The 18179-nt window shown below is 41.3% G+C and overlaps 1 protein-coding gene across 4 annotated transcripts in view; it reads right to left on the reverse strand.

Annotated features, from left to right (window-relative positions):
- Positions 1-850: 850 nt before the first annotated feature.
- Positions 851-18179, reverse strand: part of LOC140395300 (polypyrimidine tract-binding protein 1-like) — a 40580-nt gene continuing 23251 nt past the window's right edge. Inside the window, exons 8-16 of one of the 4 annotated variants that reach the window (XM_072482898.1) lie at positions 14489-14663; positions 12766-12840; positions 12331-12357; positions 11547-11692; positions 8753-8786; positions 8232-8324; positions 4872-5088; positions 4449-4526; positions 851-4336 (exon numbers count right to left, since the gene is read on the reverse strand). In XM_072482898.1, coding sequence (XP_072338999.1) covers positions 4204-4336; positions 4449-4526; positions 4872-5088; positions 8232-8324; positions 8753-8786; positions 11547-11692; positions 12331-12357; positions 12766-12840; positions 14489-14663 — 978 coding nt within the window. In that variant the 3' untranslated portion in view covers positions 851-4203. Of the gene's footprint in view, positions 4337-4448; positions 4527-4871; positions 5089-8231; positions 8325-8752; positions 8787-11546; positions 11693-12330; positions 12358-12765; positions 12841-14467; positions 14664-18179 lie in introns of all 4 variants that reach the window. The other 3 variants (XM_072482897.1, XM_072482900.1, XM_072482899.1) reach the window with 3 other exon arrangements.

Consider the following 18179-nt stretch of genomic DNA (forward strand, 5'->3'; position numbering starts at 1 on the left):
TACCAGTTTATGTGCAATTAGTTCACCTGCTTTGAATAAAACTACAGAATAATCAAAATGGAGTCAACCAACAAGGCGAGTTCACTCGTGCAGACAATATCCTTAGCAGCATTGCAGGCAGAATGATCCATGAAGTGGATGACTGGTGTTTTACAGCTGGGGGAAGGATGTAGCTACTAAGTATACTTGGTCAATTTGTCAGTTCTGCTAGGCTGCTTGCTCCTCAGTAATAGGGAAGTTCACTGCACCCCCCCCTCCCCCCGGGGCTTGTTTTGAGATGTGAAGCAAAATGGAAAGCAAGGCAAATGAGGATGGGGTCAGAAAGAACTATACTTGGGGCCCCAATTTCCAACTAAATTATAAACTAGATCAGATGGTAGGAGATGCAAAATTAACTTTCATAAACAGCAGAGATAGACAAGACTAGTTTGACACACTCCATTAACAGCTGATTAAAACTGGTATCCATTTTGTAATTAGGCTGATGCTACTAATGCAAGCAACCAGGAACACACACACTGAACGGACTCCAAATAAGTCAGCAAGATGAGCATATGTTGAATGAGAGACAGTGAACATGTGACACTGATGATGGGTAGGAGGAGATAGGTCAAGGGTTTAATTATAAAAAAGAACATTGTTTTTTTAGGTCAAGTAAGGCTGGAGTTAAAATGTAAGAATAGCAATCAAGTGAAAACAGGAAACTGTAAAAACAGAAACAGCAATGCGATTTCTTCCAACATGGAACAGTTAAATTAAGCCCTTAGTAGATGTGATGATAGTTATAAATAGTAGACAAGCTGAAACATTTAGATAAAAGGAACAGCAATCAGACACAAAGGTCAGAAAATAAAGAATGAAGCAGTTTATTGAAGGTGCAAGTACTACATTGGCCAGAGCTGTTAATGGTTGTAAAAGAAAATTGCATAATCTGAAATGGTGGTACACTGGTGAATGTATTCATACAGCTACAAATTCATTAGAAAATTATTTTAATCATCTCTTTGCATTACAAACATTCTTCTCAATAAGAGGAATTGTTTTCTGAAAAACCCTTTTACATATGAAACCTGACAGCTGTTTTTCTTAATCAAAATATACAAGACAATGCTTCCATATAAAAACCGGTTTTGTTCCCCTTAGCCTCTCTAGGTAAAAAAGTTATGAATATTTACACCTTTTTTTCAAACATTCTTTACAGCTGAAAAGAGGGAATGTTTCTTTTATGAAACCAAGGACAAAAATAGAGGTGGAGTTGTATTCTTGCTTGCAAACGGCATACATTATGTAGGCAGCACCTCAAACAGTTTTAAAGGAACACAGATGGAATCCAGCAGGAATCCCCTAAACATACAACTACCAATCACTCTAGGTGCATAATGCATTACAATCACCACATTTGAGGGCTTGAAGAGGAATAGCAAAATGTGAAGAACTAAGACTTCAGAAGGCACAACAACTTTGGTCCATGAAACCCTGAAAAAAAAACTTTAAAAATCCATTAAACAGTTGACTTGCGTCAATCTGAACATTCTGCTCTTAGAAGTAAACTATTGCTCATTAATTAGTTTAGGCACAAGGCCACTAACATAAGTCATTAATGAGCACTCGTACACAAGTCAAAAGTGTACAAATATTCATTTACGACTCCAGCATTTAGCCCAAACTATGGAATGTTTGGGAAGTGGATCTGAAGTATATTCTTTTCGCTATTTAAGAGGATGCGTTACACTTGGACAGTAGGGAAACCATGAATTGCTAGCAAATAAGATTTGGTTTAATCCAAGTGCCAACTGAGTGAGCATCAAGAGAATTGGATAGTTTCAGAAAGGTGTCGGGACTCGGCAGTCTATAAGGACTTGAAAAGCTACAAAACCCATTCTCCCCATGTCAATTTGCTAAGCTACGTAAAGCGTTTTTATCTATCCAAAAAGAACATTGTAATAAGGCGGCTACAAAGTTACTAGGGCTATTACGGCAATATCGACAAATTAATCCCTACAGGCTTACAGATCAGAAAGCCAAATCTGTAAATAAAAATAGCCATCTCCAAAGTAACAAAAATCATCATACAGGTAGCTTGAGAATCCTTTCATTAGACCACTCGACTACCCAGGTATTTGAGTCAGCAAATGGAACACTTTCACATCACCGTGCACATTGCCGCCTTTCCTTCCAGGAAAGGCATCATTTTCTTCCTGTGCTCCTGCTAGTTAATCTGCTGAATCATACTCAAAAGAAAACTCTGGTAACAGGTTAAGGAGTTTGATTGTACTCAACTATGTCTCAACAGTATTAAGTGCATCAATAGAGTACTTGCACAGATGCTTATCCAATGCTCAACAAAGGGTTACAAGTAAATCATAGCCACCTTGTACATGGACAGAAGCTTCATCAAATACTATATTGAGCACTTAATAGTGTAGGAACCTCTTCGTCAATGCTGTACTCATGCATAAGGGAACAAGGCAGGGTAAAAATGGAATGAAATACTAGGTGGCAAAAGGACAGATCAATAGGACAAATCTGTTCTCATTTAAACCTAGGAGGAATATACAAATCAAAAAGCTAAAATAAAATGAAAGCAAATTACCAAGACAGCATAAAAACTGCACACCATGCCAGAATTTCAGCTGATACATTTAAAATCAATAAAGGTGACAGAGCATACGGCAGGACATTGACATCATGTCAATCTCACTTAAGGTGTACAGCAGAAATTTCAGCTCAAAAAAATAAAATCAAAAATCATACTAAACAAAATACAGGTAGAAAATGCACGTTCTATGGACTCTAGGATAATAAAAACACACCCAACTATAAAATACATACAAGATATTGAATATAGAGGCAACAAGCCTAGGCCATTTAAAATTGGGACTGTTCCTGGTTACCGGATAACTGTTCCTCCTTTATAAAGGCAGGATAAAATAGCTTCCTCCGGAGGATACTCCAAGTCACTAACCAGAGCCCTTCTGGGGCAGAGGCTGAACAGATTAATGTTTCATTACGACACCTGTAGACTAGGGCTGGACATACAAGTGGGACGGACAAAATAGCTGCCCAGTCCTGCAAAAAACAATGCATTTATTATCCATGCAATTAATTGGCTGTGCGCCTTATACTAACTAGTTTGATTGTGGTGTCCAACAAAGCTTGCACAGCTATGAAAAAAGTACAACCCTACTAGAGTGACAACTAGCCAGCTGAAATGAAATACTGGTACACCACAAATATTATACCAGCTCTTAAGCTGCAGCAACCTTCACATCTACACTGCTTCAATTGACTAAATTAATATTCAACAGCAGTGTTCTGCACTGGTTGAAAAAATTAGAGTAAAGGCAAAGCCACCAGGCAGTTGATGGTCAATAGTTATTTAGCCCCCAAATGGTGACAGGTGGTGGGAAATGAGAAAAAAAGGCAAAAGGAATGGGATGTGAACAAAAAAAAAAAAAAAGAAGAAAAAAAACACCTATCCAGAAAGCTTGCTGCCCAAAAGCGGTGGTACAATATTCAAAACCCAAGATTAGATGGTTAGAGGTGCAAATCAGCATCTTGGATAAAATTGTTACGGCTACTGCATGCCAATTATTTGTCTCTTCCCTGCCTCCACTAACACCCTCCTGCAATTTGGGTAAGCAACAACATTAATGAGCAAACTAGCAGCAAAACATTGCTTGAAACAGTGTAAAGCACATAACCAGAAACAGACGTACAATTTAGAAAATGGCCCTTGTTTCATTATAAAGACATAAGGCACAGGATAATCATTTAAATGAAAGTAGAGCATATGCTTAAATTATCCACACTTCTGTATTATAGTGGTATGGATACCCAAAGGGGAAAAAGACTCAAAGGTTTAATACACAACCTGATAATAGATGCACAGGCTTGGGTGATCCAAGAGAAATATTTGCAACCTGTAAACTTTAAGAATTTCAAATGCTGAATTAAGAGTAGAGCAACACCAGCACAAACAGACCTGTAATAAACAGATTGAAACTGACAGTATTGCTACCATAAAACAGGATGTCATTGCAAGAAACTTCAAAAAGTTTGCTTAAGAAAGAACGGGTCACTTTTGGGTAATTTCAGCTATGCAGCTGTTTTGAGGTCTAGTGGTGTCTCTAGAATAAGATAATCATTGTGCCCATCGGCTTGACAGGACTCCAGAGAATAGCTGGAAATCATGTCAGAGCTTTAAATGGTTGATTTAGAGAAGGAAACCCTGAGGTGATGGTTTTCTCCAAGGCTATGATTATGAAGGTCAATGAGAGCTTGGATTGCTTCTTCCACTGAGCTCATCTGGATGAGAGCCATTTTGCGATCCTTCCTAAAATTACAAGGAGATATCAATATTAAAAACTGAGTTGAACCCCCTCACTATCCAAAAGTAGTAGGGTCAGTGGCTTGTGTTAGAAATTGGATCAGAAAATGAAACTTACTGAAAGAATTTGAATGCTTTGACCATGCCAGTTGTGCTCGAGAACAGTAATTTCAGATCTTCTTCAGTAATAGAAGGTCTGGAATAAAACAGGTAATCAGGTAACTCTGCAGTGACCAAGATGATCAGTTCAATATTCATCCTATTCAATCTAGCATGTTTGCCAATTACTAGTCCAATCTGTGCACTGCAGCTCCCCTTCCAAAACTACATAGCATTAAAGCTAAAGAACTCAACTGGACTGACAAATTTATATGGTGGTGGTGGGGACAGAAAAGAGCTGAAACAGTCAACCACCTTCTCAGTGAGAATTAAACAAGAGACAGTCTACCCTTCCAGCACTCGAGCAAGGCACCAATACAATCCATAAATCTAAGTTACATACCATTATTCAGTATCAAATTATAAAATGGTCATCACTTACGGAATATTGGAGAGATGAAGGGTGGCAGAAGGAGGAAAGATGTTCTGGAAGTTTTTCGACCCAGGTTTCTTGAAGCGATGCAGAGGCGAGCTACTATAATCCTTGGTCAGGCCCTGGTCCTCCTGGCCCTCACGTGGCAACTGCACTGTCTGGTGCTTGGACATGGTCACACGCATTGCCTTCCCATGAAGCCTCTGACCATTCAGATGGCTCATAGCTAGGAAAAACCAGGAGTAAGGTAACATGGGTGCAACTGGCAGTACATGTATGTCACTTTGGGAGCAAAAACAGGAAGGCAGATAAAACCTGAATGGTTGTAAATTTGGGGGGGGGGGGGGGGAAATGCAGCGGGAAGGTAAGCATGCAGTAGCAGCAAGCAATATAGAAGGCTAATGGTTAGCCTTCATTGCAAGAGGTTGAGTAAAAGAGCTGGGATGTGTTGTTGCAATTATACAGGGCCTTGGTGAGGCCGAACCTAGAATGTTGTGTGCAGTTTTGGTCTCCATTTGTGAGTAAGGATGTTCTTGCTCTCGAGGGAGTGCAGCAAACGTTTACCAGACTGATTCCAGGGATGGCGAGACTGTCATACGAGGAGAGATCAACTAGGTTAGGACTGTTCTCGCTAGGAGTGGTGTAGTGGTTAGCACTGCTGCCTCACGACACCGAGGTCCAGGTTCGATCCCGGCTCTGGGTCATTGTCCACGTGGAGTTTGCACATTATCTCGTGTTTGCGTGGATTTCGCCCCCACAACCCAAAAGATGTGCAGGGTAGGTGGATTGGCCACGCTAAATTGTCCCTTAATTGGAAAAAATGAATTGGGTACTCTATTTTTGAAATGGATTGTTCTCGCTGGAGTTCAGAAGAATGTGGGGGGGATCTCAAGAGACTTGTAAAATTCTAACAGGACTAGACAGGGTAGATGTTACCAATGGTGGGTGTGTCCAGAACTAGGGGTCACAGTCTGAGGTTTCAGGGTGAACCATTTCCGACAGAAATGAGACGACATTTCTTCACCCAGAGTGGTAAGCCTGTGGAATTCATTACCACAGGAAGTAGTTGATGCTAAAACATTGAATATATTCAAGAGGCTGCGAGATATAGCACTTGGGGCGAATGGGATCAAAGGTTCTGGGAGAAAGCAGGATTAGGCTATTGAGCTGGATGAACAGCCATGATAAATGGTAAATCATGATAAATGGTGGAGCAGGCTCGAAGGACCAAAAGGCCTCCTCCTGCTCGTATCTTCTATGTATCTATGTTAGAGCTAGAGGATAAAACACAGATCCTCTTAAGTTAATTGGAAAGTAGTTCCTTTACATAAAACACATCCCAAGTACTACACAGGAGCATCATATATATGACATCAGACCACACAATGAGATATTAGGTCGGATGACCAAAAGCTTGGGTCAAAAAGGTAGGCTTAAAAGTGTCAAAGTGGGAAAGCAAACATACAGGCATGTAGGAAAGGAATCGAGAGCTTAGTGCCTACGCAGCTGACAGCACAGCCATCAGTGGTGGACTGTTACAATCAGGGATGCTCAAGTCTAGAATTAAGTGAGCACTGGAGGGTTGAGAGGCAAAAGGCAAACGAGAACATGGGCTTTACACGAGAGAATACAAAGTCAAGTAGTCATAGAATCTCTGCGGTGCAGGAGGCCATTCAGCCCATCAAGTCTTCCCCGGCCCTTGGAAAGAGTACCCTATCCCCACAACCCAACATTATGCTTTGGATACTAAGGGCAATTTAACATGGCCAATCCACTTAGCCTGCACATCTTTGGACTGGGGGGGGGGGGGGGGGGGGGGGGGGCGGGGAGAACTGGAGCACCCAGAGGACACCCACGCATACACGGGGAGTAAGTGCAAACTCCACAGTCACCCGAGGCTGGAATTGAACGCAGGTCCCTGGTGATGTGGTGCAGCATTGCTAACCACCATGTCACCCCCAGTCATGAAGAACATTTATAAAACACTGGCTTGGTCTCAACTCATGGGACACTTTAGTTGTGAGGCATTGGAGACAATGCAGAAAAGATTCACAAGAATGGATGGTACCAGCGATAAGGGACAGCAGATATGTGGAGAGAAGCTAGGATTATTCTCCTTAAAGAAAATGCAGAGATAAGATTTGATAGAAATTCATAAAATGAGGGGTCTGGACAAAAAAAAGAAACTTCACACTGGGAGAACACTTGAGAAGCACATGAAATGGTCCTACAGGGCAGCAAGATGGCAGTGGTTAGCACTGCTGCCTCAGCAGCAGGGAACCAGATTAAATTCCAGCCTTGGGTGACTGCGCGGAGTTTGCACATTCTCCCAGTGTCTGCATGGGTTTCCTCTAGATTCCTCCCACAGTCCAGAGATGTGAAGGTTTGGTGGATTGGCCATGTTATGTTGCCCCATAGTGTACAAAACAGGTTAGGTGGGGTTATTTGAGAGAGAGTGGGCCTAGATAGAGTGCTCTTTCAGAGGGTCGGTGCAGATCTGATGGGCCGAATGGCCCCCTTCACTGCAGAAATCCCATGGTTCAATGGGACAGACTTGATTCACAAAAGAACCAATAACGACAAGGAAAAAAGTTGTTTTAAACTACAACGCATGGTTAAGTTTTGCAATATACAGGGTGGCACGGCGGTGCAGTGGTTAGCATTGCTGCCTCACAGCATGAGGACCCGTGTGGAGTTTGCACATTCATGGGTAGGTGGATTGGCCACGTTAAATTGACCTCTTTATTGGAAAATAAATTGAGTACTCTAAATTTATATTCAAAAAAAGGATTTGCTATATACTATCCAAATCAGGTGGCTTTCAATGCGGAATTGGATAAGCATTTGAAGGAAAAAAAATAGTTGCACGGCTACAGGACAGAGGAACTGAACTAGCAGAGTTGTTCTTGCAGGAAGCTGCACAGACCAAACAAAGATAAATAGCCTCCTCCTGCATTATAACCATTCTAGGATTTACAAATAGTCCTGGTACTTTTAAACAATTGGGGAAGGAACAGAAAAGCAAAGCATTGGACTGGTTGACAACACAAACAGAGCTGCTTATACAATCTCTTTCGAACCAGTTTGTTTTAAATACAAGCAAGACAATGCAGTTAACATAGAGACTGGTTTAGCACAATGGGCTAAATAGCTGGCTTGTAAAGCAGACCCAGGCCAGCAGCACGGGTTCAATTCCCGTACCAGTCTCCCCAAACAGGTGACTAGGGGCTTTTCACAGTAACTTCATTTGAAGCCAACTTGTGACAATAAGTGATTTTCATTTCATTTAACATTACCAATTTTAATAGGAAACACCTTTTCAAGAACTAAGTGACAGAGCTTTCTTGGTTGATCTGATTGGCGACCTACCCAGTTGAGCTTGGGTACAATCAAACATTTGTACCAAGGCATTTTCTTTCTTGTTGAAAAGTATCTTCACACGCTGCACATCACCATACACTCCTTAATAGAAGATACAGGAAGTTGAAGTTAACAGGTGCTGTCCCATCTATTCAATACCATTAACCAATATGCAATCCAATCACAACCAAAGTTTCAAAATTCATGTATCCATTTTCTCCTAGTTAGCAAAATTCAGAATTAGGATGCTATGAAAATCATAGCACTTCGAGAATGAAATTCAGTGTCAGATTAAATTAAAAGCCAAAGAAATTACTGAGGTCATCTATACAAGTTTAAAGATTTACAAAGGCATGCAAAGCACCCAAACATGCATTACTGAGCTATGTATGCAAATCAAAGCATCAAACGAATGACAAATTATAGTTGAACTGAAATTATGCATTGAAATAGCAAACTGCAAACTTCAAATATAAAGTTTTCAACAAGAAATAATAAAAACAGATAATAAAGTGCTAACGATAACATACCGAAAAGAATAAAGAGGCATTGGGGCGTAACTCTCTTTAGAAGGACAGCAGAGCAAGGCAGCGGAAGACAGGAAGAGGAAAGGAATCGAGGGAGAACGAAGATGGAACGAATCATCCACAACGAAGGGTGGTTCCCACAGAATGGTGAATTGGTTCATGGATCATGGTTCAAGATGGTTAATTGAGGGGCAGGTTGGTCCGAAGAGCATTGTTGAAGCACAGGAAGCATGGGGACCGTGCAGTCAGTTCACAAAGGAATCCGCATCAAGTTTGGGAAGGGAGAAAGGGATGGGGAAGGGTAGGAAAGAAAAAAGTAGCATAAAACAGGTCAGTATACATGAGAAATATGTAGTGTTTCATCTGGTTGATCAATGCATTCTCTTCCATTACTTCACAAAACAAAAAGCTGTATGACTTCACCTAGGGGAACACATGCTAAAGGAAAGGGAGTAAAATAAATAGAGATTAAAAAGAGACTATCTTTTTGCTGCTCAAAGGCTGCAGATTAAAACCATCTAAAATTTGAAGTGTGCACAAGGTCAGCACCCCTTTTTTAAATGATATCTTACCCAAACCACATTCAAATCCAGTAACTACTTTGTATAAAGCCAAAGCAGTTTCAAGGGTTGCCATCTTAATACTGGATTCATTGAAACATTTGAGATTCTTTTATTTCTGCAGTTTCAATTTCAAATATTTAGAGACTTCCAAACACAAGACAATCCATTCCAGACTCTAGCCGAATTTAACTCCAGCTCCAAAGACCCACAAAATCCTTTCCCCTCCCTCAAGCCAATGTCCATAAATAACATTCCCCTGAGCATTCAACCGGGACATCTTGCAGATTATAGTTGAACCGCTGTTTTTTAAAAAAAAAACATCAACCTTGGAGTTAGCAAGTGATGCAAGTGTCAAAGTATAAAAACATGAAACCGGATCACATAGACATGCATAATAGTGAAGCTAAGTTAGTTAGAACACAGCACTCTAATCTTCAAGGTAAGCTGGGTAGCATCAGCAGAATACTGGACATACTGAGAAGCAAGAAAGTTGTGAGAGCAGCACATGAATTTACTTCATGTGAAAATGCAATGCCCCAAACCATTGGCCCACAAGGGGCACAAGATGGCCACTTACACACAATTCATAAGTGAGCTAAATTACTAATCCTGAAAACATCCCCCCGCCCGCCCCCCTCCCAAAATCTTATTCTGACCAAAGTTGCCACTATTTCCCACTGATGAAAAGTGGTAGAGTTAAATGCTCTCCTTAATCTCATCAGTGCCAATTAAATTTGTTTATCTTGGAGCAGGGTTCAATCAACATGGCCAGACCAAGTTTAGGAATTTCAAGTTGAGGAGTGAGTTTAATTGCATTGTCAGGATTTCTTGAAATTCTCAAGCCTCACCACCAAATGGATTGAACACTCAAAGAGAAGCCAGTTACAAAGAGAAATTATGTTTTTGCAGCCAGAAACAGTTAACTTTGTCCCCATCTTCCAAAAGAACACAGTGTATGGCAAAATAGTGAAAGCTACAATTAAATAAACAAAATTGATGGATAACTGGAGATAACTAGATTTAGCAGAAAACCCTTCAGCAACCTTGAAAAAGAAACATTGAGGAAGTCAGCACAGAATGAAGACCAGTTGCCAGGATTACCCAAGTATAATGGGAGATGTTTACATGTTAAAACATCACAGGGCTCTGAGCCAACTTGGATATAAACAGATGCATCAAATTGCAACTTCTAGGAATAGTTGTGACTGCACTGGTTGGCTGTATTGAGTAAATTAAATCACAACTGCAGGGGTAACTTCGGTTGGTAATGAAACACTAGCTAGGCATATCATAACAGACATCAGAGGGAAAGGAAATTAGGGAGAAAGTGCAAGATAATAATTGCACTTTGAACTTTTCTGGTCTGGCAAGAGTGATGTAAATGAGTTACAGGACTCTGCAGAAAAGTCTTGGCACAGCTTCCAGATCCTAAAACAAGTGCTGCATCCTCTTTAAAAGGGTCTGTGACAGGTTAGGAAATTTACTCAAAGCCACCCAAGCATTGAAAATTAAGCCAAAACTCAAGGGTTACATTAATACACATGCAGTACATAAGAGCAGCAAAGTGAACAAATAACCCAAACTGTAGCTTTGTTTCATTGTTACACTCCTACAATTTCTTCCAAACTTAACATGTAGTTAGAAATGATGGCATGCAAAGTCACTCCATCAAAGTGCCTAGCTGAAGAGCTACCTGTCCAGAGTACACTACGATCATATTACTGTAATGTCAAACTCAGGTGTGCAGCTGACATCACATTCCAGACTGGCCAAGCATAGATGCACCTGCAAACCATAAAAACCACTGGAAACCTGGACTGTGCGTTCTTTTTCAGGTCTATGTGTTAAAGAAGAATAAGAGAATCAGACATTTCTACTGAATATTAATTCAGTGCACCTCTGGCAAGGCCAAAGGCTTGTTGTGGGGATAAAGGAGAAGGGTTAGCGACTGTCAGAATACACATTTCCTTATTAAACCCCCACGTGAGAAATTGAAAATAGTTATAGTAAAATTGAACGTGGGAAACCAAGGTAGATTGGGGTAAAACACAATTTATGTAACATTGTGCGGGGGGGGGATATATTTTCATAGCAACTTAAATTGAAGAGAGGTAGCCAGAAAAACAAATGTCTAGTTGAAATTTTCATCTCGACCTCTCAAGCATGAGAACAGGAGTAGTTTCACAGTTAACAGATTTAGGAAAGCACACAAAACTCAGTCACACCACACTAACCTCAGGATTCAGATTGCTAATCAACAGGACAGCGTTGGCTGCAGAGGCAAATCCCGGAATGCCAATACGACTGGCTGCTGCTGCAGCTGCTGCTGACGGCATGCCGAGTGGAGCCAAGGCCCCATGAACCCCTGGGACGGACAAACCTACAGATAGGAAACTAAAGCCATTAGATTAAAACATACGTTTCACTAGATTTCACTACGTTTCACTAGATTTAACAATACACAACACATTCAAACAATTAATGCTCCCACATCTACCCCCTTAAGGTTAAAAAGCATCAACAGCAGGTAGACTGGAACGTGACTGCAACAGCCCAAACAATCCTGTCCACTGAAGTGGAAACGGACAATGCCTCAAACAAGGCTACTCACTATAGTAGGCTACATGAAACCCATCAATGGGGAGATGGTTCAGCCATATTCAAATAAATAGTACCATTCCTGTTAGATACCAATTATCAAACAAAACCAACCACCAGCATAGTAAAACCACATCACTATTCCACACTTGGTCTTTACTTGCCAGACAAATGATTTCTCAGAACTACATTTTAAAGTTTTTTTTCTAAACAGTTGCAACTAGAAGTACTAAAAGTACTTTGTAAATTTGTTAGTTAAAACCTGAGCAGCACAAATGCCACTGTAAACAAAGCTGTTAGTATAAAATGTTCCCATCAAGTAACAGTATACCATTGGCAGAAGGGCACACGGTAATAAATAAGGCTTAGAGTCTGAGCAATGTACATACAGTAATCTGAGTCTATGAGCAGTGTACATACAGAAATCTGATGGATGTTGGAGGAAGTCTGTAGAGACACAAGTTTTCAAAATATAAGCAACTTCGAATTACAAAAGAGAGGCCTTGGCTGTTGAAGTTTATACTCTAAAATGACCTTCCGGAGATAACTGCAAAATATTAGGAAAATGGAAACTTCACGCATAGTTTCCCCAAGCATTAGATCTCTGCTTGCTCAAACATAACAGGCGGATGCAACCAGCCATTTATTGTAGATAGGACAGAAGCAAATAACTTTCAACAAGCCCACCTTAGTCCCAAGAAATAAATCTCCAAAACACCAAACCCAAAACACCCATGATTATTCGTAGCTCACCAGTTCCACTTCAGACTATTCAAAAAACATATAGGCCTAAATCCGGAAGACTTAGAATACACAAAACCGTTTAAAAATGAAATTCCTGCATTAGCAACTCACCAGCTTGCTGGAAGGCAATACTAGGAGGGAAACCAGTTCCTCCTCCGTAAGGCGAGGAGATGATACCTGGTGCACCTGACAAGAGAACAGGTCTGTCAGTAAGCACTGAAAGTAACAAGAACAGCTTTCACAATCAATCTCTGCCTGCACTGCCACTGGCTAAAGTGTCAACAAGCTACAAGAATGTTATAGAATTCCAAGGATGGACCTTAGCTGCTAACAAGCTGACTTCCAATGCCTAAAGCCAGGGTGTGAAGCAAGCATCCCAAACACCCCAATGTTATGTACAGCAAATGTTCCAACATAGTGAAATCCTGGTTAAGAACATGTTAGTGAGTTTTGACTTTTCACAAAACAGGGATGAATGCCACTGTTATACATTTAAAAGGTGTGGAAAATTAAACTCGGCTGGGAAAACCACCATTCAATATTGTATTTTGGCCACAATCAAAATCACCAGTAGAATTTACACAGCCAAACAATTGTGCACACACAAAGTTATATCAAACTCTTGTGGATTTAATATATTACTGGCTAGCACTGGACCAAAACCAATATTGGGAAAGTACCAAGATGTAAAAGAGATCAACAGAAAGACCGAGCTAACCAAACAGGTGAAATGTTAACAATCACAGCTGCTAACACCAATCACAGTATGTAAGGTAACATTGATTTTGCCAGCAACTGCCATGCAGTCCCATCACCTTAATCAATGCACCCTGTTCCTCAGAGTCTGGAGTCAACTGAACTCTTTCATATTGGACATTAAATACAATAACAATTGCAATTTCTACTAGAACTGAGAATAGTATAATCCATCCATTTCTTAATTTGTTTTCTTTCCATAACAATTGATTCCATGACACTTAAAGTCTAAGCACTGAGGCAAGCTTAGCTATTGGCCTTTGACAGTTAGTCAATCTCATGTTGAACATTTAGGACAACAGAATACTACAATGGAACTCCATGAAAGATGAAGGTGGAAAAACAACAGCCCTAGTCAGAAACCCTACATTACCTGCTCTTCAGGCTCATTGCCGAATGAAACCAGAACCTGGCATAATAATAATTATTTTTTTTAAATAGACAGTCTTCAAATTGTTGCTAAGTGTTCTCCAGCATAAGCTAATAGCAGTTTAGCTGCAAGGTAAAACGTAGCAACATCAAATCAGGCTATGACTGAAAGTGGATTGACTTTCACAAATACACAATAACTTTCAGCAATTAGCCAAGGGCCTTAATAGAACTTTAGCTGCAATAACCATTGGCACGAGTCATTGAAATGTCAGACTGACAACTTGGGATGGTTTACTGCATACACTCCCTCCCTCATTAAGGACAGAGAATAATCCAGTCCTGTGGACTGAAGGCATCTCAGTCAGAACTATCCTTCTTCACCAAGCAGCTAAAAAGTACTCTATACTCGCGTAGCATCAAGAAAGCAGTAGAATATGTGCTCATCTCGTCCCTACCCATCAACATTATAACCCATGCATCTAATGCTTGGGTGAATTTTAAAATCTTTTTTAACCACATTAAGCTATGCAGAACTTAACGCATTCAATTCCCAGAAACTGGGTTAGAGATTCTGGTTTTAAACAGCACTGCAAAAGTTGCTGATTGCATTTTAACTCATTGTTGTAATGTTTATTCCCCCCCCCCCCACACACACAGCAAAACTCTCAGGAGAATGTGTATTTACCTAGTAGGGAGGCTTCCTTACCAAAAGCGGCTGCCATGGTTTGGTCTAAGGTTGGCTGGTTGTCACCAGATGGTAGATCAGGACGTGTGTAGTCTCTGCTTTTGTCATTATTGTATTTAACATTAAGGCTAGTCAATTTGGAGAAGTCAATACGCAGAGTGCAGCAGGCATTATAGATGTTCTGTCCATCCAGAGCCTAGGAGGTATAAGTGGAGGTTAAAACAATTATTCACTCAAAGGTTCCCAAGCTTCCACAAAAAGTTGCATGAATAGAATAAGGATCTCAATATGACATGTGTTGATCTGACCAAGTTTTTAAACACAGTAAACCAGGAAGGCCAGTGAAGATCCTGTAAAGAGGATCAGTGTCATTCACTCCTTTCACAATGGCCAACTTGATGCAAAAGGGTACAGCATCAGATTACTTTCCGGTCACCAACGGCAAGGGTGTATTGGTCCAGCCCCATTTGTCAAATACTTCTTGGCCATGTTCCAGTATGCACTCAAACGTCTTGAAACATTCAATTCAACAGAACGCACCCTCTCCAAATAGCAACGGTTCAAGGCTTGGACAAAGGCTACTAACTGCTAGAGTGAACTCTTGTTCATGGACGACTGCGCTCTCAGAGCTCATACTTCAACGGCTTGTTGACTGCTTTTACCTAACCTCAGAACACTTTGGCCTGACAAGAAGTCCAGAGAAGACAGATCTTGCATCATCCCACCCTGGCCACATATGCCTAGACCCCAGTCACCAACGTAATACACCCGGCATACAGTACAAACGTCTTACTATTTTGGGAATATCATAGAAATTAGGAGGGGGCCATTTGGCCCTTGCCGGTTCCATCATTCATAAGATATAGGAGCAGAAATAGGCCATTACGCCCTTTGAGTCCGCTCCGCCATTCAATCATGGCTGATTTCATTCTGGCCTTAACTCAGTCCTGCCCGTTATCCATAACCCTTCAACCCATTGCCAACTAAAAATATGTTTAACTCCTCCTTAAAGCTACTCACTGTCCCAGCATCCACCGCACTCTGGGGTAGCAAATTCCAGATTCACAACCCTTTGGGAGTAGTTTCTCCTCAACTCGTGTTAAATTTGGTACCTCTTATTCTAAGACTATGACCTCTCGTTCTAGAATGCCCTGCAAAAGGAAGCATCCACTGTCTACTTTATACATACCGTTGAGCATCTTGTATACCTTAATTTGATCTTCCTCATTCTTCTCTCTCCCTCATTCTTCTACTAGGCCTGAACTGTTCAGTCTCTCTTTACAACAAACTCATCTCTGCAATCACCCTCAAACCTCCTGCAACTATCCCCAATATCACTACATCTTTCCTCAAATAAGGGGCCAAAACTCTAGGTGCAGTCTCACCAATGCCTTGAGTAGTTACAACACTTCCTTACCTTTATACTTTACTCCTTTAGCTATATATGCCAACATTCCATCCTTTTCTATTATCTGCTGTACCTGCATGCTAGTTTTCTGTGACTCATGAACAAGGATCCCCAGATCCCTCTGCAACAGAGCACCCTAAAGTCTCTTCCCATTTAGAAAGGTCGCCTTCCCATTTTATCCAACCAAAAATGCATGATCTCACACATATCCACGTTAAACTCCATCTGCCACATTTTGGCTCACTCTCCTAACCTTTCTATATCCATTTGCAAAGTTCAATATCATAACATTGTGACTTGGCCTCCACGGCCTTCTGTGGTAGAGAATTTCACAGGTTTATTATAGTTTTGAGTGAAGAAATTCTTCCTAGTCATTCCTAAATGGGCTACCTTGTATCTAGAGACTGTCCCCTAGTTCTGGATTTCCCTAACCAGGAAAAATATCCTCCCTCCATCTGGTCTGTCCAGTTAGAATGTTATGATTCTTGCAGATCTAATAATAATCTTTAATTAGTGTCACATGTAGTGTAGACTTACGGTAACTGCAATTAAGTTATTGTGAAAATTCCTTAGTCGCCACACTAGGATACACGGAGGGAGAAAGAGTATATTTTCAGATTGGTTATGAAAATCAAGCCTTAGTCCAACATCGACTTGGCCCAACATCACAAGTGACATCTTCCTAGACTCTTTCTCCCACACCCTCTGTCAAAGCGATAGGAGAATCCATTAACTCAAGTTAACCATTACTGGTGAAAGCTTGAAAGAAAGGACAATTATTTTACCACACTTGGACTGGAGTGGATGGGTCATTACACCAGTGTTACACACAGCAACAGGCCAAATCCCTGGCCTGTAGTCACACCCACTGCTTTTTGGCTAGGCTGGGTGAAGAGAAAAAACATTTATTTCACTATATCATCTGGCTTAACCGATGCTTTCCATGACTAGCACATTGACAAGAAGTTGCCAGCACTTGTGGATGTGGCATGGTAGCACAGTGGTTAGCACTATGGCTTCACAGCACCAGGATCCCAGGTTCGATTCCCGGTTTGGGTCACTGTCTGTGCGTTCTCCCCATGGGTTCCCTCCGGGTGCTCCAGTTTCCTCCCACAAGTCCCGAAAGACGTGCTGATAGGTAATTTGGACATTCTGAATTCTCCCTCGGTGTACCCGAACAGGCGCCGGAATGTTGCGACGAGAGGATTTTCACAGTAACTTCATTGCAGTGTTAATGTAAGCCTACTTGTGACAATAAAGTTTTTTTTAATTTTTATTTTTTTTAAATTTAGAGTACCCAATTCATTTTTTCCAATTAAGGGGATTTAGCCTGGGCAATCCACCTACCCTGCACATCTTTGGGTTGTGGGGGCAAAACCCACGCAAAGGGCTGGTTTAGCTCAATGGGCTAGTCAGCTGGTTTGTGATGCAGAACAAGGCCAGCAGCGCGGATTCAATTCCCGTACCAGCTTACCCGAAGAGGCGCAGGAACGTGGTAAATAGGGGCTTGTCACAGTAACTTCATACTTGTGACTATAAAAGGTTATTAACACGGGGATAATGCGCAAACGCCACATGGTCAGTGACCCAGGGCCAGAATCGAACCTGGGACCTCAGTGCCATGAGGCAGCAGTGCTATCCACTGTGTCAGTGCTGCCTGGGGACAATAAAGATTATTATTATTATTATTATTAATGTGCACCAGCTATAATCAACTAGAAAATAGGAGCAAGAGGAGGCCATTTGCCTCATCAACCCTGCTCTGCTATTCATTAGTCCCAGCTGATCATCCAACTCAGTAACCTGTTCCTGCTTCCCCACCCCCTTGGATCCCTTTTAGGCCCAATTCCTTCTCGAAAATATAAAAAATGAAATGAAATGAAAATCGCTTATTGTCACAAGTAGGCCTCAAATGAAGTTACTGCGAAAAGCCCCTAGTCGCCACGTTCTGGCGCCTGTTCGGGGAAGATGGTATATGAATTGAACCCGCGCTGCTGGCCTAGTTTTGCTTTACAAGCCAGCTGTTTTGCCCACTGTGCTAAACAGTTAAATAAAGGTAACTACAGGGGCATGAGGGAGGAACTGACGAAAATCGACTGGGAGCAGAGCCTAGTGGGAAAGACAGTAGAACAGCAATGGCAGGAGTTTCTGGGAGTAATTGAGGACACAGTACAGAGGTTCATCCCAAAGAAAAGAAAGGTTATCCAGAGGGGGGATTAGGCAGCCATGGCTGACAAAGGAAGTTCGGGAATGCATCAAAGCAAAAGAGAAAGCCTATAATGTGGCAAAGAGTAGTGGGAAGTC

Source organism: Scyliorhinus torazame, chromosome 18 (genome assembly GCF_047496885.1).
Source record: "Scyliorhinus torazame isolate Kashiwa2021f chromosome 18, sScyTor2.1, whole genome shotgun sequence".
NCBI classification, from domain to species: domain Eukaryota; kingdom Metazoa; phylum Chordata; class Chondrichthyes; order Carcharhiniformes; family Scyliorhinidae; genus Scyliorhinus; species Scyliorhinus torazame.